At 38.9% G+C, this 26,208-nt stretch overlaps 2 protein-coding genes and 1 pseudogene across 5 annotated transcripts; 1 reads left to right on the top strand and 2 right to left on the bottom strand.

Annotated features, from left to right (window-relative positions):
- The first annotated feature begins 583 nt into the window (after positions 1–583).
- Positions 584–25,484, top strand: LOC114272310 (ABC transporter C family member 10-like; annotated as a pseudogene).
- Positions 3,286–5,899, bottom strand: LOC145796840 (monosaccharide-sensing protein 2-like). Of its 4 annotated transcripts, none has more exons than XM_082882179.1 (4): positions 5,394–5,898; positions 5,148–5,207; positions 4,716–4,884; positions 3,286–4,163 (listed from the first exon to the last, which is right to left on the bottom strand). In XM_082882179.1, exons 3-4 carry the CDS (start codon positions 4,792–4,794, stop codon positions 3,511–3,513), a joined length of 732 nt encoding a protein of 243 aa, XP_082738305.1. In that variant the 5' UTR covers positions 4,795–4,884; positions 5,148–5,207; positions 5,394–5,898; the 3' UTR covers positions 3,286–3,510. The 4 variants fall into 4 exon arrangements, with proteins under 4 accessions (XP_082738305.1, XP_082738304.1, XP_082738306.1 ...); XM_082882178.1 differs by having other exon boundaries at positions 5,468–5,898; XM_082882180.1 differs by lacking the exon at positions 5,148–5,207 and having other exon boundaries at positions 5,468–5,899.
- Positions 6,256–8,422, bottom strand: LOC114319396 (putative aminotransferase TAT2). The gene is made up of 5 exons (XM_082884585.1): positions 8,418–8,422; positions 7,670–8,009; positions 7,375–7,593; positions 6,995–7,054; positions 6,256–6,426 (listed from the first exon to the last, which is right to left on the bottom strand). The coding sequence occupies exons 1-5, from the start codon at positions 8,420–8,422 to the stop codon at positions 6,256–6,258; spliced, it is 795 nt and encodes a 264-aa protein (XP_082740711.1).
- Positions 25,485–26,208: the final 724 nt, after the last annotated feature.

The raw sequence follows: 26,208 nt of genomic DNA, 5'->3' as shown, positions 1-26,208 counted from the left end.
ATAAACAAAAAACTAAACAAGTTTTATGTGGTTCGACAATTAGCCTATGTCCACGGACAGATTTACTAATTTCAGAAAGAACAAACAACAAATACAACAGTGGAGGCGAAGACAACACTCTCAACTTAACTCACAGTCACACACACACAACTCTCTCAGACTTCTACGTCTCTGCTGCTACTTCCTAAACCCATCACATGCACTCCTATTTATACACAAAATGGGAGAGCCAAAGTCAAGTTTGGCCACTGCCAACAAGCTTGACGATGGCCAAACTACAAAAATCTAGCTCGGTTGAAAACTCATTTCCAAAATCCGTAGCTCGCTTCTTTTTCTTCAGTTTGCAGCCACTATTGTTGACAACTAGGGCTTCCAATCACGCGGAGAATCTGAGCCAATATTCAACAATTCTGTGATCAGTTTCTGTGTTCCTAAACTTTTTTCTTACAATTACTAGTAACAAAACATTTTACTCTGTTTTAAACCCTCTAAGGGTCAAATATATTTAAAACTGCAGCTTTTAAACCGATTCTTGTATGCAATGCAGAGTTCTTGCTGGGCAAAGAGGGTTTGACACTAAGAAATGGAGGGCCTATGGACTGTGTTTTGTGGGGAATCCGATTGTTCTTCTGGTAAGGCAGAGCCTTGCACCATTGATTTCATGTTTGTGACACGTCCTTTTTCGTGTATCAACCATGCCATGATTATTTGTTTTGATATATTGCTCGTTGTCGTGTTCTCATTCAATGTCATTTGGAAGAAACCATCAAAGCACTTTCGTGGTGTTACGTGTTTGAAAATGATATCTGCCATCTTCAATGGGGTTTTGGGATTGGTATACTTGATTTTGGGTATTTGGATGTTAGTCGATAAATTAAGGTTGTCCCAGTCTGTTTCACCTCTGCATTTTTGGTTGCTAGTTTTGTTTCAAGGACTAACATGGTTGCCGATGGGCTTAATGATTAGCCTTAGAGGAAAACATTTCCCAAAAGCATCATTGTGGGTTTTGTCAATTCTTGCCTTCTTGTTTACTGCAATTGCTTGTTGTTTATCCCTCGTTACCGCCATTTTTATCAAAGAAGTGTCAATTAAGGTAGCTTTGGATATACTGTCCTTTTTAGGGGCAAGTTTGTTGTTGCTATGCACTTACATGGGTTACAAATACGAAGAAATTGATGAGAATCTATGTACCCCCTTAAACAGTGAGGTCAATGGAAGTAGTAAAACTGAGTCTGTTGTTACCATTACTCCATTTGCGAAAGCTAGGTTTTTCAATAAAATGACCTTTTGGTGGCTGAACCCATTGATGAAAAGGGGGAGGGAGAAAACACTTGAGGATGAAGATATACCCAAATTGCGCGAGGAAGATCAAGCACAAGCTTGTTACTTGATATTCACAGAGAAATTCAATGAGCAAAAACAACTCAACCCATCATCCCAACCATCGGTTTTGTAGACAATAGTTTCGTGCCATTGGAAGGAGATATTTATGTCAGGATTGTTTGCACTGCTAACAGTTGTTACTCTATCTACCGGTCCACTTATTCTCAACACCTTCATTGAGGTTGCCGAGGGCAGAGAAAGTTTCAAAAATGAGGGGTATGTGTTGGCCATCTTACTTTTCTTTTCTAAGAGCATTGAGTCCTTAGCACAAAGGCAATGGTATTTCCGAAGCAGACTTATTGGTCTAAAAGTGAGGTCTTTGCTAACAGTAGCCATTTATAAGAAGCAATTAAGACTATCAAATGCTTCGAAAATGATGCACTTGGCCGGTGAGATAATGAACTATGTTTCCACTGATGTTTATCGGATTGGAGAGTTTCTTTTTTGGTTTCATCAAACTTGGACAACGAGCCTCCAACTCTGTCTTGCCTTAATAATCCTATTCCGCGCAGTCGGGCTTGCGACAATTGCATCCTTGGTGGTGATAATTCTTACTATGCTTTGCAATGCCCCGCTTGCAAAATTGCAGCATAAGTTCCAGTCTAAGCTCATGGTGGCCCAAGATGATCGGCTCAAGGCTACTTCAGAGGCGCTAGTGAACATGAAAGTGTTGAAACTCTATGCATGGGAAAGTCATTTCAAGAATGTCATCGAAAACTTGAGGAAAGTGGAATATAAATGGTTATCGGCAGTTCAAATGCATAAAGCATACAATGGCTTTCTCTTCTGGGTATCCCCGGTGTTGGTCTCAACTACCACAATGAAATGAAAGTGGGGCATGTTATTTTCTCAGAGTGCCTTTGCATGCTAGTAATGTTTTCACATTTGTAGCGACTTTACGACATGTTCAAGAGCCAGTTAGATGTATTCCTGATGTAATTGGGGTTGTTATTCAAGCGAAAGTTGCATTCGCTAGGATTGTGAAATTTCTCGAGGCGCCTGAGCTAGAGAACACAAATATCAGGCAAAAACGCAACATGGGAATGAAGAGCCACATCATTTTCATCAATTCTGCTAGTTTTTTGTGGGAAGAGAGTCCGTTAAAGCCCACGCTTAGAAATATTAATTTAGAGGTTCGAGATGGTGAAAAGGTGGCTATATGTGGAGAGGTCGGTTCAGGGAAATCGACTCTTCTGGCTGCAATCCTGGGAGAGGTTCCAAATATCCAGGGAACTGTAAATTCTTGCTGCTCACTTCCTCTCATTCATTCATAGCTATTAAGTACACCTCAACCACTGCTGGAAAATCCCCTTTTAGCGGCGTTTAAAAAACGCCGCTAAAAGTACTAAAAACGTCGCTATTTCTTTTTTGTGACGTTTAATATCAAACGCCGATGACGCGGCCGTCGCTATAACTTCATGGCGTTTGGAAAATGTCGTTATATTACTATAGTCGGTGTTTTTAAAAACGCCGTCAAATGTCCTACCTAGTTGTACTATGACGTCACTATGACATTTAGCGACGTTTTGAAAACGCCGTCATAAACATTTATACAATTAAAAATCTAGCCGTTGGGGTGGGATATAGTGACGTTTTTTATATGCCACCATAGCCTCTCTTTTTTTTTAATTTTTAATTTGTGTTAATTTTAATGTCACAATCCGCTTGCTTAACCCATTTGGCTACACCTGCCCCCTTAACCAAACACAAACTGAATTAAGTAGGTTAAACAAAATAAAATACAACTGATAATCTTCTTATTAAAGACCATAACATAGTGTCATCTATTACATCGTGAACTACGGAATACTAGGACAAGTAATTTCAAGCGATATTTGTCACATAGAATACAAGATATGAGAAAAATATAATTTGATATCATATCATTGCTCAAGAACTATATATTCAATAACTCACAATTGAACAACTGCATTTTGCATATCATTGGTCAAGTGAAAAACCAAAAATGTAGTGTCCTAGGGGATGTTGGACATCTCTAGCTCAAGATAGTACAAATAATAAAAATTTCCCGCAAGGAAAGCGAATCTTAAGGAAAAATTGAGTCATGTACAAATTCCAACACGCACATTCATTAGGGATTATGTAGCGCACAATTTAAAATCTAAATCAAAATATGGATACCAAAGTAGATCCATCAAACCAAGAAAAGATACTGATATGTTGGTTCAACATGTTAGACATGGCATCAGAGAATGCACCTGAAACATCTTCCCTGCCCCATAACCTCTGCAAAACTTGTTTCGCCTCAAGCATCCTTCCTTTACTCACAAGCCACCGTAGAGATTCAGGTAAGTAAAATATTGCCAATGCAAAATAAACAAGAGAGGGAATAGAAAGTACTCCGAGCATCACCCACCAGCTAGGCGAGGTCATCAATGACATTCCAAAAATCATGCAATAAGCCAAAAACATTGCAAAAGAACCGGCGAACTGTGGAAAAGTATTTAACAACCCCCTTATATCTGCCAGAGCAGTCTCAAATATATAGTCCGGGACAAGAGTAACAGCCAAACCAATTCCAAATCCATCTATTAGCCTCGCTACAAGTAGAACATAGACGTTAGGAGACCACAACATTACCAAACCACTAACAAAGTAGAACATTGACGACATTATTAGCATTGGACGCCAACCAATCAAATCTGATATGGGACCCGAGCAAGTTGTGACAAGTGTGGCTCCAATGAGTGACATGGCCACAGCAAGCCCTTCTATAGTAGTTTCCAAACTCAGGTCCTCCTTTATGTACACTATAGCCCCTGTAATGTTAAAAAAATAATAATAAATCATTATTTTTCCAGTAATGAAACATCTACACTATTATATAAAACACACAACTCAGAAGGGATTTGAAGCTTTGCACCACTTTTTTCTTTTCTCCAAAAATACCCATATTGTTAACTACTTCAGAAAAAAAAAAAAAAAAAAAAAAAAACTTCTAGCAATTATCAAATTCAACCTATCTTCTTCATTTATCAAATCATCAAAAACTTTAGATTGATGCGTTTGCACTCAATGCTAATTTACTCAATATCAAGCTATCAATGGGGCTTTCCCTCCTGTCTTTCCAAGGAGGGGAAGCAAACTAACAAACAAAGAAAAGATCATAGAAAATTAAGCTTCTATAGTTGAATCCACAAATCAAATTTGACTGCACAAAAATCCTACTAATTTGATTTCCATTTCATTAGATCCATTAAATAGGGAATTCAGGAACAAGGATATCAATCAACTCAAGCAAATACTAAATCTACATCATTTCCATGAGTGAATTCAAAAATGAAGAATTAGATTATTAAAATGACAAGTACCTGCAATAGTGGCATTATCCCAACCTTGCAAGAAGTTACCAATTGCAGCAGCAATAGCCACAAACGCAGCGCTCTTCATCTTTTCGACGAATTTTCCAACTAAGATAACAAATCAACCACTCTTCCAACTCTAACCCAGATCCGATACTCTTATCAGCAACCCAAATCACTGCAGAGATTAAAGTTCATGAGTTTGCATCATCAAGTCTAGTGTGTAAAATGATTAAACTTTGATCATAGTACAGAAACAACTAAAATGGGAATTCAATGACACTAAGAGCACATACTCACTGATTACCATTAATAGCTAAAGAATTTCCCACTAAGAAGGAACTAAGAAAACCAATCAACATCCACAAAAATAAAAAAATAAAAAAGAAAACTAAAAACAGAGGAAAATTGGGAGATCTTAAAAAAGAAAAAATTGCTTACCTTTTGAGAACCAGAAAGGTCAGTGTAAGTAGGAAAATCCGACTACCTAAAATGAGGAGACTTTGAGACAGAGAGAGAGACCGTTAAAAACTGTTGCTGAAACCATTAAAAACTATTGCTGAATGATATAATTGAAGAGAACATACAACATAAATATATGAGAACGAAGAGGCGAGTTGGTTTTACGGAATATTCAGTGCACAGACAAAACTAAAAATAAAATAAAATAAGCATTCAAAAAACTACCCAAGAAAGATGTAGAACCCAACAACCATTTATGAAAACCCCAACAACCCTTCAAGCATTAGTCAAACACTCACTCAAAAGTTCAGTGAACTCTTTGAGAACATCTCTCAAAAAAGACTACTCATCATCATCATCATCGTCACCGTCACCATCGTCTTCAAACTTCAGCTCCAGCAACTATGTCAATCCTGTTCTTGTGGGTTCGTCAGAATCAAAGAAAAGAAACTAAGAAGTTTGTGTACAGAGATTGTGAGACTGTGTTTCCAAGAAACTAGATAGAGAGTAGACGTGAGTGTATGTGCGTTGTGTTTTCTAAAAAGAAAATGAAATGAAATAAAAGATTACTATGAAGAATGAATGAAATAGAAGAGAAGAGAATAAAATAGAGAAGGGAAAAATTGGAGAGGGATGACAATGCCAACCCACTACTACCTACCAACCGGTCTAATTTCATCCAGAACCGTCTTGTCCTCTCTCCCAGTTAGATCCTCCTTTTTCTATTTTATATGGTAAATTACGCATAGAATTTGAGATTCGATTAAAATACGAATCTTTTTTTTATAATTTTAAAAATTACATTTCATCTTTGAGATTTTTAATTTCATAATAAATTATAGTTTTTATTAATAAATTATCAAGTCAATTAATAATTTTTAATGATGTTAGAAATATATTATCAAGTCAATTAACAAGAGAAATAGGCTCTATTTTGTATTCATATTAATTTCATAACCATCAGTGCATAACATCACCTGCAAATTAAATTATAGTGAAAATGAAAATTGGTATGAAATTAATAAACAGAGAACCGAAAAATTCGAGGACTGCAGTTTACTTCCACATTGCAGAGAACTAAAAAATTCTATAAATTCCTTACCATAACAGCCATGGATCCCACTGGTTTATATGGGCATGAAATGCAAGGAATCTTCTTTATTCCTTCACAACAAATATCAGAAGTCTGCTTTAGTATATTAATGGTCTTTGTAAAGAATACGTCTTCAGTTTGCTGAAGAATGCGTGGGACTGCTGCCTAGAACCACGGAAAATATTGTTAAGAAAGAGAAATGAGTGATTTAAGTCGATGGTCTTTTGAAATGAACAAAATTTGGTAGTGAAATTCATACTTTTCCGAATGAAGTCAGAACTTCAGACATTTTAAGGTCAAGCATCCATGCTTTTGTGGGGAGAAAGAAAAAGGGAAGGGAAAAGCGAATGAAATTTAGCCAAGTGATTTGTAAAGGGAAGGCAAAAGTGGGATTTGTATATGGAAAGGGAAAAGTCAATGAATAACTTAGCTTCTATTTCATCTACTTCTCCCTTCCCTTTTCCTTAGCATTCAAATCTCTCCACAAATCCAAGATCCAAACACAGATTCATGGTCTCATTGACATTGATTTAGGAAAGTGGATATATATATTTTTTCTTTTCCTTTTCCATTCTTTTGGGAACGGTTAGAAAATGGCTGCAAGTTATAATTTTTAACTTGACCAATCTAGGAAATGCATCAACCGAATGCAAAAAATTATTTCATTTAAGAAAACAGAACAAATCCTGACTTCAATGTTTCAAAACAAGCACCCAAGGAATAAGGTACTCACCTGTATAAATGTCGAACGACCCCCAAGAATATCAAAATACTTCTTAAGCCGCTCAACAATCTGTTTAAAGGAAAAATAAACCATTAGCACTGGTGCAAGTAAATTTAGTGACAAAAATCAACTTTTTTTTCGCCATGACATCATCCACAAGAACTTTAATGTTTGGTTAATAAAAAAATAAATTTGTGCCCGCATGAAATAAAAATGTTTAAAGTGAGTACACCATAAAAAACCAAATACAATGAAAACAAATCCATGTCTGAATGATAATTATTAAAACAAATCATCTTGCATTTACTTTCATGACATTGATCGACAACATAATTCAATACCGAGAATGGTAACCAACATTATCAGAAGAGAAAGTACACAGAGCAAACCTTGGGGTTTCTGAAGATGTCATTTGGATCATTTATCACAAACCAACCAAGTCGCCAACCGGGGACTATCCATCGCTTTGATAAAGAGCCAAGCGTGGGAACTGGAACAACTGAACCAAAAACTCCTATCGGCACAAAAGGATTAGCCCCAAAAGCAAGGAGGCCATAAACTTCATCAGCAATTACAAGAATTTTTAGCCTTTTTGCAGTTTCAGCAATCTAATTGCAATAAATCAGTTAATAGAAAACCCAATGCTTATTGTAACCATAAAACCAATTATGAAGTGAAGAATACCTTCTTCAAATGTGGATAAGTATAGACATTGCCACATGGATTCCCAGGATTTATGATTACCATTGAAGCAGTGTTATGGTCTGCAAGAGCTTCGACAGCATCAAGATCAACTTCCCAACCCTTTTTGGGAAGAAGATCAAAATGTCGAACTTCAAGATGTCTAAAAGCAGCACAAAGTTCGTAGATTGGGAACCCTGGCCTTGGAAGCAAAATATTCACTCCCGGGCGAGCTAACATTGACAATGCCACATCAATAGCTTGAGTGCAACCAGATGTGACAAAAGCATCGTCGGGTGATAACTTGTAAGGGAGATCATGTGACAAATATTCGGCAATTGCCCTGTTTAAAGAAAAAACAAACAAAATGAACATAAAAAAATCCCATTTTCAAATACCAATTCCACCATTCCAAACAACTTGTTAATGAATGCAAGCTAGTTTCATGTATTTCAATACCCAAGTCTGCTTCTTCTATAGAAAAAACGTAAATTGAAATTTACTAAATATCTAAGGACTCTAGAATTATGTGAAAGATATGTTATGATGCATGAAGAATATATCAAGGTCTGAGTTTAGAAGAGTCTTATGTTAAGTATAATTAATGAAGAAAGCCACCATGAGAGAGCAGAAATGAAAAGCTTAACAAGGTTTATTGTAAGAAAAAATTCAGTCACAATACAAAATTTTCCAACAGTAATACAGAACTAGCCCAAAATTTCAAACATCTTCTGTCTCTTTCCTTACTGACCACATTTCAGCAGATTGATTTTTTTGGGTGAAGGAGGAAAGAGCTTTCTCCTTTCCTTTCCCTACTCTCCTCCTTAATCTTTTCTATCATATGGAGGAAACCTTCCCTTCCCTTTCTATCACAAGGCTAGATTAAGAAATTCCAGTCTAGCAATTCAACAGCAAGTATTAGAGAGAGGGGAATAGATACATTCATAATTGGTATGAAATTAATAACCAGAGGACAAATAATTGGTATGAAATTATTTTTGCATTAATTAATGCCGAACCCAGCATAAAATTTTAGATTAAGAAATTATTGTTTCGAATGAAAATTTTTAATGAGAAATTTCAAATCATAAACATATATTTTCAAATGAGAAATCTCAGATCTGAAACATGTGTTTTTGAATAAGACATTCCAGATCTCAAACATATTTTTGAATGAGAAATCTCAGATCCGAAACATATGTTTTTGAATAAGAAATCTCAAATCCCAAACATATTTTTGAATGAGAAATCTCAGATTTGACACTTAAGTTTTGAATGAGAAATCTCAGATCTGAAATCTTAAACTTATGTAAACCCTAGGAGAAGAATCGCCGGAAGGAAAAGCTTGAGAGAGAGAGAGAAGAATACGAAATTGAGATTGTAGACGATGGTGCTCACCTTAGTCAACGGTGGTGATGGTGGTGGCGGTGGAGCTTCAAAATCGAGAGAGAGAGAGAGAGAGCTTTGAAATCGAAATCACTTTGAGATTGGATCTGAGATGAAACCGAGCTGAAGAAGGTTGAATCTTAATCTCTGAGACTGAAGGGTTTAGAGAGAGAGAGAGAGCGATCGAGTGAGTGAGAGATTTGAGGGATCGAGTGAGTGAGTGAGAGATCTGAGATGAAACCGAACTGAAGGTTTCCAGATTCAAAATGAGGGCCTGAAGAGAGAGACAGTGAGAACGGTTCTGATAGCAGAGCTAAGAGAGAGGGAGGAATAACATTGTAACACATGTGAAGGCGTTAAAAAATGACTCATATTCCTTAAACGGTACCGTTTTAATTAAAATAAAAGGTGGTGTTTATAAAACGTCGTTAAAGGTTAGAAACAGTGGTGTTTATAAAAACGTCGCTAAATAAACGCCGTTAAATTCTATATTTCTTGTAGTGAACTTCACAACCACTGTACTATTTTTATACTAATCCTGCACTGTTCTTTCCCTAAAAGAGGCCATTAGAAAAATAAAATTGAGCAAGGTGTGGAGTTTTATTCTTTCACTAATTGTTTCCTCATTATGTGTCAATTTGTTGTAGTGTAACTCGCTCCCCCTTTAATTAGATTGGGGGAAATTTTGTTGTCGATGACCAATTTGGATCCATTTGCTCTATTTTACAAATTCATGTATACGGGACTATTGCTTATATTTCTCAATTGGCATGGATCCAGACCGGAACAATAAGAGAGAATATTTTATTTGGGTTGGGATTGGATAATGAGAGATACCAAGAAACATTAGAGAATTGTTCCTTGGTGAAGGACCTTGACTTGCTACCCTACGGTGACCTCACTGACATAGACGAAAGAGGGGTTTATCCTCAGCGGTGGTCAGAAGCAGCGGATCCAACTTGCTCGTGCACTACATCAGGATGCTGATATATATATCTGTTGGATGACCCATTCAGTGCTGTTAATGCGCACACTTGTTCGAGCCTATTTAATGTAATGTAATTACTTTTTTTTAGTGTAGTGCAATTTATTCTTGTTGGCCACAACAAGCTTATGGAGAAAATTCATTTCATTGTGGCAGGAATATGTTATGGCAGCTCTTTCAACGAAGACGGTCTTACTTGTCACCCACCAAGTGGATTTTCTTCCTGCATTTGATTTTGTTTTGGTCAGTTTAACTTCTGTGGGTGCTGTCTTTCACACTGTTCTTCGTAAAACTAGTTTTTTTTTTTTCTTCTTTTTCTTCTTATTCTTGCTGCAATTCGACCATCCAACCACGATGACATAGCCTTAAACTTAAGCCAATTTGCTTACCGATCATTTCTATGAAATGGTGACTGACTCCTTTTTAACGGATTACTTAAGTACAGTTCCAAACTTATATTTGTCTACATCTTTAATGAATCCTAGGACCGCAAGACTTTCCTGTTCTTGAAGTACCTCAAAACCTTCATACTTCCATATAAATTTGATGAATGCTTTTAATGGCTGGTTTGCCCAATGCTTTTTTAGTAGTGTTTTTTTAATAAAAAAAATAAATAATCTTTTTTGTGATAAAGTTGCTGCTAAAAAAGTTAACGTGCTTGGAAAATGCTAGAAAAGTTACTTTTTCTTATTAGGAAAGTCTAGTAAGTATGAAGGCTTATATGGAAATATGAAGGTTTCAGGTACAAAAAAATTGAAGTACCTCAAAACCTTCACACTTTTTTCTAATTGTGAAAGTTTGGGAAGTAGGTTTTGATTGCTGAAAAATGAAGTCATACTTCCATATAACTTTTTTGGATCTGTCACAAGTAAATTTTTTGAGGGAACATAATTCATTTAGTGTGTATAGCCAAGTGAATATTCTATTTTCTACTAGAGGTTGTGTCCAAAGGGAACTAACTGTTTATAAAATTGCTAAGTTTCATCACTATTAAGCAATCAGTTGGTAATAATTTCAATTTTTTTGGTTGACAGTTGATGTCGGATGGAGAAATTCTACAACCAGCTCCTTACCATCAGTTACTGGCTTCAAGTCGAGAATTTCAAGACCTTGTCAATGCACACAAAGAAACTGGTGGCGCTGAAAGGCTTGAAGAGGTATCTTCTTCTCAAAAGTGTGAAACGTCTACCAAAGAGATCAGAAAAACTCATACTGAGGAGAAATCTGAAGGGGACCAGTTGATTAAACAAGAAGAGAGAGAAGTAGGAGGCATCAGTCTTAAGCCTTACATGCAATACTTAAATCAGAACAAAGGCTACTTGCTTTTCTCCACGGCCTCTATCTGCCACCTTGCATTCGTGATTGGTTCAATACTACAAAACTCTTAAATGGCCGCTAATGTTGAAAATCCTAATGTCACCACGTTGCGATTAATTGTAGTTTACTTGGTGATTGGATTTACTTCGACACTAATTTTGTATTTTAGATCTCTCTCCATAGTTGCTCTTGGTACGCAATCGTCAAAATCTTTGTTTTCACAGCTACTAAACTCCCTTTTTCGTGTGCCCATGTCATTTTACGACTCTACGCCTTTGGGAAGGATACTGAGTTGGGTAAGCATCTCAAAATGTTAAACTTTTTGTGATTGTGTTTTTTTTTTTTTGGCATTGATATTCATGAAACTAAACCCCCTTTCCTCTTCTTTGTTTTCTTATGTTATTTTTTCATTTTTTATGTAGGTTTCAGCCGATTTGAGTATTGTTGATCCTGATGTTCCCTTTAGCTTTGTCTACAGTTTTTCGTCTACCATAAATACCTATGCTAATCTTGCTGTCTTGGCTGTTGTTACCTGGCAAGTCCTGTTCATCTCCATACCAATGATTTATTTGGCAATTCTCTTGCAGGTAATCTTGGGAGATATAATACCTTTTTTTTTCTTTTTTCTGTTTTCTTTTTTGATGATTGAGAACTTGGCCTAGGCAGGATCCTTTGGACGAACGACGCTGTAACGCCCTCAAAATCAACCCATTATATACATATATATATATATCATTGACATGCATTATTTAAAGAAAAAAATTTATTAATTCATTCATCAGAGTATTACAAAATAAAAGCTTTACATGTAACATCGAATAAAATGCCCTACAGGTTACATCTTTCCAAGCCAACACTTGGATACAAAAAGATGAGTTCTAACTCAATACAAGAAAAGTCCTAGGCTTGGATGTTTACATGTACTAATAAATAAAGACAATTAACTAAAGATAGTCTTCAAAATCAGAGTCCCTTCCAAGCTAAGTCCTTGGAGGTAGCTTATCACCTGAACCTGAAAATGATGTTCCCATATAGGGTGAGCCACATCCCAGTAGAAATATACTAAACCACATATAAGCAATGAATAAAGCAATAGCATTCAACAGATGGTTAACCAAGATAATTAATTACTTCATTTTACAGTCTCATGACACTATTGTCTAAGACACGTTTTACTTTCCAATTTTATCAACATGGCTCAGAACCTGGCCAAACTTACAACAGTGAATTACATATATCATATTCACATCCTTCCAATATCAACAAACAAATGAGACTCAAGCTCAAATCAAAACACTTCATACTTCCAGATTGATACACATTTTAGTGCTGTATCAATAAAACACTTCAATATAGATAAGCACACATAAAAGTGATGCTAATGGAGTCCATCCCCTATCTCCTCCCAAACAAAATCCGGGTTAGAGGTCCATCCCCTATCTTCCCCTAAACCGTGGAGTACATTTCCTATCTCCTCCCACACAAAACAATGTATGCAAATGCAATGCTCAATCAATACATGTATTTTCTGTATCAATGCAATAGTCAAAATTAATGACTTAACCAATGTGATTAGTTTCAGTTATTCCTAATCCACATGCAATGTCTACAACAATCACGACTATCCTCCACCGATAGCCCAAAACAGTTATTTCTAAACTGAAAATAACTATGTCAACAATTCAATAGACAAATGATTCAAATTATCCAATTACGCCATTTAATCAATGAATTCCCCAATTCCATGAATTTAACCATCTTTTCCCAATTCCATGAATTAATTATACAAATTAATTAATTAATACAGCTAGGGTTTTTCCCAAAATTACCAAAGTACCCCCAACATATCAAAATACTAAAACTTAGAACAAAACTTATAAGATGGAGTAGGAAATCCCTACCTCGAAGAAAACAACCCAAATGGTGAAGACAGAGATGAGTGCCCAAATACCAATGTGCTCCAAATCGCCAAATGTTCAGATTAAATGAAAGCCCTCGACTCCCTCTATATTTTTAATAAAGCAACTAGGGTAGAAACACCCTCTAAATAGATCAAATCTAAGAAAGAAGGTGAGTAGGGAGAGAGAGAAGTCGGACCTAGGGTTTAGAATCAAAAGAAGATGAAAAAGACTGATCAAAACCCGCTGCTGTGTATATAAACTGGACAGGCTCGCTCGAGCGAAGACTTTGTCGCTCGAGCGACCAGACACAGAGAAGCTACGCTCGAGCCATGGAAGCCTTGCTCGAGCCAACAACCCAAAAGCTCGCTCGAGCGAAAGAAAACTCGATCGAGCGAAGAACTCAAACCCTCAGGTCTGTAACCAGACACAGGCTCGAGCGAAGGAACTATCGTTCGAGCGAAGAACGAACTAACTCGCTCGAGCGAAGAAAAGCTCCCTCGAGCCAAGAATGCACAGCTACAGGTCCAAATCAGACGCAACCTCTCGCTTGAGCTACCAAACCCCGGCTCGAGCGAAGAACCAAAAATAACAGCTCGCTCGAGCGACAAACTCCTCGCTCGAGCGAAGATCCAAAATTCTGGACAGCAACACTTGGTTTCTAAACCCAACCAACCTGAAATAAACCTGCCCAACACATCCTATAGGTCCAAATGAGAAAATAAGGGACAACAACAACAATTATACAATGACAGAATCTACGGAACCTAAGTCCGGATACAATAATCAAATGGGAGAAGACCGGGGTCGCTATAACCTCCCCCCCTTCAAAGAATTTCGTCCCCGAAATTAAGCATAAGTTTTTGAAAACAGATTCTTTTTTTTTTTTGACAATTCATTAGTAAACATCTTGACCCAAAACTGGTCATTTCATCTCTTTATCAAGAGGCATCTCACATTAAACATATAACACAACATATATCTCAACCTGTATCATTATTATGCATTATTCCTTTCAATGTTAACAATTCCCATATCATATTCAATCGCATGATATATACAACCCATTCAACAATGTACTCAACAGATGCAATATTACACTAAACTTCTATAATGAAGCAAGTTTCAAGATACACCCATTTACCAATACAAACTCAATGTTTTACAGCTTAAGACATATATAAAGCTCTTAAGTTCAACAATATAACATAATCTAATTATAAGATTACAAATCAACAAACATGTCCGGATATTTCTGGCGGACTTCTAACTCACGTTCCCAAGTGGCTTCCTCCACTCCGTGGTGTTTCCACAAAACTTTGACCAAAGGGATGGTTTTGCCTCGCAAAACTTGATCCCGCCTATCCAAGACCCGAACCGGTCTCTCCTCATACGAAACATCCTCATCAATCACTAAATCAGTCCAATCCAACACATGTGATGGATCCGGCTCATACTTCGGAAGCATACTCACATGAAACACGTCATGTACTCCGGACAACTGCGGTGGTAAAGCTAAACGATAAGCAGCCTCGCCAATCCTCTCAAGGATCTCAAACGGACCAATGAACCGAGGAGACAACTTCCCGCTCTTCCCAAATCTCATCAAACCCCGTCTAGGTGATATCTTCAGAAAGACATGATCACCCACCTCAAACACCAAAGATCTCCTCCTACGGTCGGCATAAGATTTCTGACGACTCTGTGCTGTAACGAGTCTCTTATGGATAAGCTCAACTTTCTCCGTTGTTTCCCTCACCAACTCCGGATCCAACAGAGGTGCATCATCCACCTCGGCCCAACAAACAGGAGATCTACACGGTCGGCCATACAAGGCCTCAAATGGTGCCATACCGATACTAGACTGGAAGCTGTTGTTGTAGGCAAACTCCACCAACGGCAAGTGCCTCTCCCATGACCCACTAAAGTCTAGAACACAACCCCGAAGCATATCCTCAAGGATTTGAATAGTACGCTCAGACTGCCCGTCAGTCTGAGGATGATAAGCCGTGCTAAAGGTCAACTTAGTGCCTAAGGCACTCTGCAAACTCTGCCACAACCTGGCAGTAAAACGAGGATCTCTATCTGAGACGATCGTCACTGGAACCCCGTGTAACCTCACTATGTCCCGAATGTACAAGTCGGCAAGATGATCTACCGAATCTCTCACGCGCATAGGAATGAAGTGCGCCGACTTAGTCAACCGGTCTACGACCACCCAAATAGCATCACTACCCCGCTGAGTCCTCGGAAGACCCATAACGAAGTCCATAGTGACGTGTTCCCACTTCCACTCGGCAATAGGCAAGGGTTGCAACAAACCCGCTGGCCTCTGATGTTCGACCTTCACTTGCTGACAAGTAAGGCACTTAGATACGAAAGCTGCCACATCTCTCTTCATACCCCGCCACCAGAACTGGCGACCCAAGTCCCGATACATCTTAGTGCCTCCCGGATGCACCGCAAGACGTGAATGATGAAAATCTTGAAGTACCTCCTCTCGACAAGACTTCGGCACAAACAGACAGTCTCGGTATCTCACACTGAGGTCGGGATACACTGCCAAACCCTTCTCAACCTTCCCACCAGAAATCTTCTCACGGAGGGTTTCTACCTCAAGGTCACCCCTCTGAGCCTCTAACACTCGAGTCACGAGTGTAGGTTGTACAACAACAGAAAACAGGGCCGCAGCCTCTACGGATTCGCCCAGAAGTAAGTCAAACTCCCCAAGTGTACCCAACATCTCCCATTCCCGGATGGCTATACTAGCTATGACACCAACAGGTTTTCTGCTAAGGGCATCGGCCACCACATTGGCCTTTCCCGGATGATAATGCAACTCAAAGTCATAATCCTCTATAAATTCCATCCACCTCCTCTGCCTCAAGTTCAAATCTTTCTGTGTAAACAAATATTTCAGACTCTTATGATCCGAGAACACCTCGAACCTCTCACCATAAAGATAATGCCTCCAAATCTTCAAGGCAAATATCACAGCTGCTAACTCTAGATCATGCGTAGGGTAATTCTGCTCGTGAATTTTCAACTGACGTGAGCCATAGGCAACTACTTTCCCTTCTTGCATTAACACACAACCCAGACCCTCTCGTGAGGCATCACAATAGACTGCATAACCCAACCCTCTCTCTGGAATAATCAATACTGGAGCGGTGGTCAGTCTAACTTTTAACTCCTGGAACGACTTTTCACAAGTCTCACCCCATACAAATTTGACTCCCTTCCGAGTCAGTCTAGTCAACGGTGACGCTAACCTGGAGAAAACTTTCACAAACCGACGGTAATACCCAGCTAATCCCAGAAAACTGCGGATCTCAAACACACTCTTAGGCTATGCCCAATCCTGCACTGCCTCAACCTTGGATGTATCAACAGACACCCCTTCCCCGGATACCACGTGGCCTAAGAATTTGACTTCCCTCAGCCAGAACTCACACTTCCCAAACTTGGCATACAGCCTATGGGCTCTAAGTAACTCAAGCACCACTCTCAAGTGTTCCTCGTGCTCCTCCTCAGAAGGCGAATAGATAAGGATATCATCCACAAAAACGACTACAAACCGATCCAAGAATTTCTGGAAGATCCGGTTCATCAAATCCATAAAAACTGCCGGTGCATTGGTGAGCCCAAATGGCATCACCAGAAACTCATAGTGGCCATACCGTGTACGGAATGCCATCTTCGGAATATCCTCCTCCCTGACCCTCAACTGGTGGTAACCCGATCTCAAGTCTATCTTAGAGAAACAACGGGAACCCTTCAACTGGTCAAACAGATCATCTATACGAGGCATAGGGTACTTATTCTTAACCGTAGCCCGATTTAACTTCCGATAATCTATACAAAGTCTCAAAGCACCACCTTTCTTTTTAACAAAGAGGGCCGGTGCTCCCCACGGCGAAACACTAGGACGTATAAAGCCCTTATCTAGCAACTCCTGGAGCTGAATCTTCAACTCAACTAACTCGGCTGGGGCAAAACGATAAGGTGCCATAGAAATCGGCGCCGTGCCGGGCACTAGGTCAATAGAGAACTCAATCTCTCGATGCGGTGGCAAACCAACAAGATCCTCGGGAAAGACGTCCGAGTACTCACAAACCACCCTTGGCAACACAATCTGAGACTCATCATCCTCACTAATCGAAAGGTTAGCAAGTAGACCACTAAGCTCACTCCGTCCTCGCGGAACATACCCCGGTGGCAACACATTACCCACCCGGTCCCCCAGAAAATGAAAATACTCTCCGCTCACGGTACAACAAGTGACCCTCTGGCGGTAGCAATCAATAATTGCCCGGTATGACGATAACCAGTCCATACCCAAAATAACATCGAAACCCCTCATAGGCATAACTACAAAGGAAAATGGAATTCTATGATAATCAACCTCTATATCACAACCCCTAACACCTTGTTTCAAAATCAATTCACCCCCAAGAGGTGACACTACACAAATAGGAGATGCTAGCTGTGCTAACTTTAACTCCAAAACAGATGCAAATGCAGCAGACACAAAGGAATGAGATGCACCCGTATCAATCAAAACATTAGCAACCGAGTTGCAAAACAAGAAGGTACCTCTCACAACTGATGGTGCTGGCACAAGATCCTGCGCGGTAACAGCATACACGCGCCCAGACGACCTCTGATCAACTTGCTCAACCCTAGGAGCATAAGATTGCTGCACCGACTGAGACGATGAAGCCCCCTGATTGGCCCTCGAGGCCTGACCCGACTGAGCTGGCTGCTGACCCTGAATCTGCCTCAAACCAGATGCACCAGATGTGCCACCCAACTGCGGGCAATACCTCTTCATATGCCCTGGCTGACCACACTGATAACACGAGAGTGGCTGGCCTCTACCCTGACTCTGGCTCTGAGATCGAGCCGAAGATGATGCTGCTCTCTGCACTCCTCCCCTCTGAGGACAAACTGGAGACTTGTGGCCCAGCTGGCCATACTTGAAACAGGTAATGTCTCCCTGACTGCCTTTTCCCGAACTGGCACTCGGCACAGGAAAAGTCGATCTAGAAAAGCTACCCTGAGACTGCTGAGGATTAAAACCCTTCTGTCTCCTACCATCACTCTGACCATCCTGACTCCTTTTGGAGCCCTTCTGTCCTTCCTCCTCCTCCTGCATCATAATTTCCATGTGGGTTGCAGCATCAACCATACGCCCATAATACCGAATCATAGTTCCCCCAACTCTCAACTTGAGGCCACGCCTCAACTTCTTCTCAAACTCAATACAACGGCGTTCCTCAGACGCCACCAACTCAGGTGCAAACCTGGACAAACTAGTAAATGCAGCCTCAAACTCGGCCACTGAAGAACTCGACTGCTTAAGCTGACAAAACTGGTCTCTCAGCTTCTCCCTGACTGCTGGAGATAAGAACTTCTCCTGGAAAGCATTCACAAAAGCCTCTCATGTACCTCCTATACGACCCTTAGTAAACTTCCACCACTGACCGCATCCCCCTTCAACTGGAAAGATGCCAAGGTCACTTTCAACCCCTCGTCTTCGATGCCAAGCATCTCAAACGTCTTCGTTGTCTGTTCGAGCCATTCATCTGCCTTAAGCGGCTCTTTAGGATCACCCACAAATTCATCTGGGTTAGACCGGAAGAACTCCCTCTTCAGAAAGGAGGGTCCTGCATCCGCAACAACAACCTGAGCTTGATTCTCAGCTCTGAGAATGCCTACTGACTCCCTGAATGCCCATGCTATCTCTCGAGCTAAAGCGCCCATAGCCTGCTGGCCTACTGGCTCGGCCACATTGGCCTGGCCAATTCCCTCCTGAACTGCCGGAATCTCCTCTGGCACAGGCACCTCCTGCCTACCCGGCCTACCACGCCTACCGCGTCCTCGTCCTCGTCCTGACATCCTAATAAAGGAAACAAAGACATTAGCACATTAATAAATGTGCTGAAGCTAAACACTCACGTCCTAATGCATTGGACAACAATAATACATTCCACGTAAGCACATAATCACATAAGCACCTACGAATTTCATTCCCGGATAATGATAGTCCCAATGCGTTACTATAGTTCCGGTTGGAAGTAGCAGTGATCAAGTGCCTTTCCAACAAGACTACTAGAAACTCAAGGGTCCAATCAACATCCTAGAAACTACATTCCATACCCACATAATCACATAAACATGTTATCACATAAGCATATAACGTTACACTAAGTCTCTATCAAACGAGACGAACCCATTGTGATACTAATCACTTCCCACGTACCCAAAGTATTCAAACCCGGTACGCTCTGATACCAAGTTGTAACGCCCTCAAAATCAACCCATTATATATATATATATATATCATTGACATGCATTATTTAAAGAAAACAATTTATTAATTCATTCATCAGAGTATTACAAAATAAAAGCTTTACATGTAACATCGAATAAAATGCCCTACAGGCTTACATCTTTCCAAGCCAACACTTGGATACAAAAAGATGAGTTCTAACTCAATACAAGAAAAGCCCTAGGCTTGGATGTTTACATGTACTAATAAATAAAGACAATTAACTAAAGATAGTCTTCAAAATCCAAGTCCCTTCAAAGCTAAGTCCTTGGAGGTAGCATATCACCTGAACCTGAAAATGATCTTCCCATATAGGGTGAGCCACAGCCCAGTAGAAATATACTAAACCACATATAAGCAATGAATAAAGCAATAGCATTCAACAGATGGTTAACCAAGATAATTAATTACTTCATTTTACAGTCTCATGACACTATTGTCTAAGACACGTTTTACTTTCCAATTTTATCAACATGGCTCAGAACCTGGCCAAACTTACAACAGTGAATTACATATATCATATTCACATCCTTCCAATATTAACAAACAAATGAGACTCAAGCTCAAATCAAAACACTTCATACTTCCAGATTGATACACATTTTAGTGCTGTATCAATAAAACACTTCAATATAGATAAGCACACATAAAAGTGATGCTAATGGAGTCCATCCCCTATCTCCTCCCAAACAAAATCCGGGTTAGAGGTCCATCCCCTATCTTCCCCTAAACCGTGGAGTACATTTCCTATCTCCTCCCACACAAAACAATGTATGCAAATGCAATGCTCAATCAATACACGTATTTTCTGTATCAATGCAATAGTCAAAATTAATGACTTAACCAATGTGATTAGTTTCAGTTATTCCTAATCCACATGCAATGTCTACAACAATCACGACTATCCTCCACCGATAGCTCAAAACAGTTATTTCTAAACTAAAAATAACTATGTCAATAATTCAATAGACAAATGATTCAAATTATCCAATTACGCCATTTAATCAATGAATTCCCCAATTCCATGAATTTAACCATCTTTTCCCAATTCCATGAATTAATTATACAAATTAATTAATTAATACAACTAGGGTTTTTCCCAAAATTACCAAAGTACCCCCAACATATCAAAATACTAAAACTTAGAACAAAAATTATAAGATGGAGAAGGAAATCCCTACCTCGAAGAAAACAGCCCAAATGGTGAAGACAGAGATGAGTGCCCAAATACCAATGTGCTCCAAATCGCCAAATGTTCAGATTAAATGAAAGCCCTCGACTCCCTCTATATTTTTAATAAAGCAACTAGGGTAGAAACACCCTCTAAATAGATCAAATCTAAGAAAGAAGGTGAGTAGGGAGAGAGAGAAGTCGGACCTAGGGTTTAGAATCAAAAGAAGATGAAAAAGACTGATCAAAACCCGCTGCTGTGTATATAAACTGGACAGGCTCGCTCGAGCGAAGACTTTGTCGCTCGAGCGACCAGACACAGAGAAGCTACGCTCGAGCCAAGGAAGCCTTGCTCGAGCCAACAACCCAAAAGCTCGCTCGAGCGAAAGAAAACTCGATCGAGCGAAGAACTCAAACCCTCAGGTCTGTAACCAGACACACGCTCGAGCGAAGGAACTATCGCTCGAGCGAAGAACGAACTAACTCGCTCGAGCGAAGAAAAGCTCGCTCGAGCCAAGAATGCACAGCTACAGGTCCAAATCAGACGCAACCTCTCGCTCGAGCTACCAAACCCCAGCTCGAGCGAAGAACCAAAAATAACAGCTCGCTCGAGCGACAAACTCCTCGCTCGAGTGAAGATCCAAAATTCTGGACAGCAACACTTGGTTTCTAAACCCAACCAACCTGAAATAAACCTGCCCAACACATCCTATAGGTCCAAATGAGAAAATAAGGGACAACAACAACAATTATACAATGACAGAATCTACGGAACCTAAGTCCGGATACAATAATCAAATGGGAGAAGACCGGGGTCGCTATAGACGCTGGGTGTGTAAACTCGAGATTTAGAAGTTAGCCCCTAAGACTATGAACCAGGCAAACGAGACAGGAAATTGAACCTCAGACTTCCTAGAAGCCAACACCTAAGACTGTGAACTTGGGTGATTGATTTTCCAAGCCTAAAAAGTACGGACACTTCTAAGAAGGTAACGTGTCGTGTCTGACACAATATTGGATACTGACACGACACTCGTTAGACACTTCTGAACACTTAGATATACATGAAACACATTATAAATTTGAATTGGAATCTAAAGATTAAACAATAACAGTGTAAATTTATATGTGTTTTTCATTTTTAAATTTATTATATTTGACTTAAATATTCATATATTTGACCTATAATAGTTATTTATCTTTGACATATAATAAATATATAAAATTATATATTTTGCACGTGTCTCCTAAGTGTCATGTCTTGCATTTTTCGAAAACTTCCATGTTGGTATATCAATGTCTATCACGTGTCCGTATTTGTGTTTTTTAGATCCGAGCTACCCCTAGGAGTTAGGAGATATATGACAATTAGATATGAAGTGAAATTTAGCAAAAACACGTGGACAAACAAAGATTTTGGAATTGTTTGGAAATAGGTGAAATCAAATTAGGTAAGTAATTGAGGTGGGAAGTCCTTGCATATGTGTTTTAGAAAAGGTAAATATGTAAAAGCATAGCTTGTCATAGTGATATTTTTCACCAATACATATGTTAACATTATATTTGACATTATATTTGCTTGAAGTAAGTATGCATCAAATTGGAACTATGTAAGTTTCAACTATTTTGTGACTACAAGGTTCTGGGGAATCCTGTTGGATCCATGGAAAAAAATAAAATTAATGTTGCATATAACTTTTTTTTATTTTTATTTTATATAAATCAGATGGTTTGCATTAAATATGATTAAAATGGTAAACTGGCATTGATTATTGACAATAGAGATACTACTTTAGCGCCGCGAAAGAATTGATGCGAATCAATGGCACAACAAAGTCTTCTGTGGCAAACCATCTTGCTGAATCCATAGCAGGATTGATGACAATAAGAGCTTTTGGGGAGCAGGAACGATTCTTCGTAAAGAATCTTGACCTCATTGATATAAATGCCAGCCCATTTTTCCACTGTTTTGCAGCAAATGAGTGGTTGATCGAACGGCTTGGAGTACTTAGTGCAGTTGTTCTCTCCTCATCACCACTCTGCATGGTTTTGCTTCTTCCTGGAACTTTCAGCTCTGGTGGGTGGTACTTTTCTAATTTTTTATTTTTATTTTTGTTTTATATATAGTTATTATTGCTATATCCCAAGCAAATTAGAGTTCATTTGAAAACAAAAAGTTATTTAGGGTATGTTTGGTTACATTTATATTTATGGTTTTCTTTTTAACATTTAAAAAAAAAAATTGAAAATTGGAAACAAAAACTAGTTTGGCATCTATTTTTGTTTTCAAAACTTCACAAAATGTACTAAATTCTTGTTTTAAAATAAGAAGTTAATTTTACTTGTTCAGAAGGAAAAAATAAAAAATTCATTTGTTCGTTCTGCATTCATTGCCACCGGCCACCACCCATCACTCATCACCCCCACCGGCCACCCCCACCTCTAGCCACCGTCACCAGTGAGGCCCTTTGACAACCACCACCTCCTGCAGCTGGAAACTACCTCTAGCCTCTGCCAACCACTTCCCACAGGCAACAACCACCTTTGATCACCTTCTCTTAATGAAAATCACCTTTAGCCACCACCTCCAGCCACCGCCACCACCTCCTACTAGTGAAAACCTTCTCTTGGCATAAATGTTGCCAAACAACACATTAGGGTACTGTTTTATACTTTAATTTTTCAAAAAATTTGCAAACTATTAACCTAAATGAAAACTGTTAACTTAAATAAACACGTCTGACAACGGATTTCACTTCCCCCCAAAAAAATGTAAATAATTTTTCAAAATTTACAGTGCTGCTCTTTTCATAAGATGGAAGTGATGGAACTATAATCCACTAATGATTCCTTTTATATGGATTTTCTCATTACCTCATCTTATTTGCAGGATTTGTTGGAATGGCATTGTCCGATGGTCTCTCATTAAACATGTCCCTTGTTTTCTCCATTCAAAACCAGTGTACTCTAGCAAACCTCATTATCTCTGTAGAAAGGCTCAACCAATACATGCACATTCCAAGTGAAGCACCTGAAATGATCGAAGCAAATCGCCCCCCGGCCAACCGGCCAATAGTTGGTGAAGTCGAGATTCAAGATTTGAAGGTAATTTTTTTTGTGTACATTAACATTAAATCCGACAAATTCTTAACGTCCCAACTAAGAAAATCTAATATTGAAACAGATCAGGTATAGGCCTGATGCTCCAATCATTCTTTGTGGAATAACTTGCACATTTGAAGGAGGGCACAAAATTGGTATTGTTGGAAGGACTGGCAGTGAGAAGTCTACACTGATCGGTGCTTTGTTTCGTCTGGTGGAGCCTGCAGGGGGCAAGATTGTCATAGATGAGATTGATATTTCTACCCTCGAACTTCATGATTTGAGGTCGCGATTTGGGATTATACCTCAGGATCCTACTCTTTTTAATGGGACTGTGAGATATAATTTGGATCCATTAGGTCAGCATACTGATCAGGAAATATGGGAGTAATACATCAATCCCTCTTGTTTATTCAAATTAGTTTTTCAATTTGCTTAAATATGTGATTGTTTTTACTATTTTAACAGGTTCTTGGAAAATGCCAACTTGGAGAGGTTGTTCAGGAGAAAGCAGCGGGCTTGGACTCGATGGGTAAGAAGCCAAAGATTTTTACTCTCCATTTACCAGGAATTATTGCCTTGTTTTCTGTTTCTCATTTTGCGCTTTTGTTTTTAAATTTTTTGGAAACAAAAAAAAAGAAAAAAAAGAGGGTGTTTTCTTTTGTTTTTAGGACCGATTCACTCATTCCTCCCTCTCCCACCACCTTTGGCCACTCTATCCACGGTCGACCACCAAATAAATAATTATATGGGTCCCACTTGGGTGGACCAATCCCTTTTTTTTTTGGGGTGAATAGGCAGACCAATCCCAAAACTTTTTTCCCACCAGCAGATCATGGAGGGTCAGGTCAGCTCTGCCCATGTCCTGACTATCGATTTTATTAGTTTGAGTGCATTATGTCATTATGCTGAGTTTGTTATACATTTCCTAGTAAACTATGAAGCACAAATACTTCAAAAAAGGTGTCGTACGAGTATCAGATACGTATTGGATACAGATACGCGTTTGATACGGTGGGATACATATTGAATATGACAAATAAGTATCCGATTTAAATTTTTTTTTTAAAAAAAAAATTTGGATACAATAAGGATATGGCAAGATACGTGAGGGATACACCAAATAAGTATTTAATTTTTTTTTTATATTTTAATATGCCAAATAAGTAGGATGATGACCTCATTTCTATACCCCTTTCTCATTTCAGTTGTGCAGGATGGTTCAAATTCGAGCATGGGACAAAGGCAATTGTTTTGTTTGGGCCGTGCCCTTTTGAGGAGAAGCAAGATATTGGTGCTTGATGAAGTGACTACCTCAATTGACAACGCAACAGACTTAATTTTGCAGAGAACCATTAGGATCGAATTTGCTGATTGCACTGTGATCACAGTAGCCCATAGAATACCAATCGTCATGGATAGCACCATGGTTCTGGCCATCAGCGATGGTTAGTTAGTAAATTTTGTTCCTTTCTTCCTCACCCAATAGTGGTTCTTGCAAATTCTGGAGCAAAGTGCTTTGATTAATTTTTTCCAGGAAAATTGGTAGAGTATGCCGAGCCATTGAAGCTGATGAAGCGAGAAAATTCACTGTTTGGGCAACTTGTGAAGGAATACTGGTCTTAATATCAGTCTGCAGAGTCACATTGAAGCTTATGGTAATGTCATATGTTTCATAATGGGGATTTAGCAACCCCATAGAAATGGAGAAGATTAGAGACTGGAAATACCTAATCCATGCTATGTGTCGCCCCGTGCCCATTTTTCAAAAGACAATAATGATCGAGAGTGCTTTTATTAAAATATCTTGAGAGCAAGAACTTTTACAACTATAAATTTAAGAAGGATGAGGTGCACACACTATGCATGTGTAATTATATATAAATTTATGGGTTGATTTTGAAAATTAATTAGAAGTTATTGTGAATAAGTGTCAAAACAACATTATTGCTGGTTTAATTTTCTTAACTCTATTCTAAGGGCATCTATTAACATGTTTGAAATGGTTGTACATTATTTATAAAGCATGTATTGTAAAAAATCTTTAATCATTGTAAATTTTGTTCACGAATGTTCTTTAGCCTTGCACCATTGATTTCATGTTTGTCACACGACCTTCTTCGTGTATCAACCACGCCACGGTTATTTGTTTTGATGTATTGCTCGTGGTCATGTTCTTATTCAATGTCATTCTAAAGAAACCATCAAAGCACTTTCGTGGCGCTATGCGTTTGCAAATTATATCTATCATTTTCAATGGAGTTTTGGGATTGGTATACTTGATTTTGGGTATTTGGATGTTAGTCGATAAATTAAGGTTGTCCCAGTTTGTTTCACCTCTGCATTTTTG

Source organism: Camellia sinensis, chromosome 8, assembly GCF_055761805.1.
Source record: "Camellia sinensis isolate YWXY chromosome 8, ASM5576180v1, whole genome shotgun sequence".
NCBI lineage: Eukaryota > Viridiplantae > Streptophyta > Magnoliopsida > Ericales > Theaceae > Camellia > Camellia sinensis.
The sequence above is the reverse complement of the archived record's forward strand: the minus strand, read 5'-3'. Positions and strand labels throughout refer to the sequence as shown.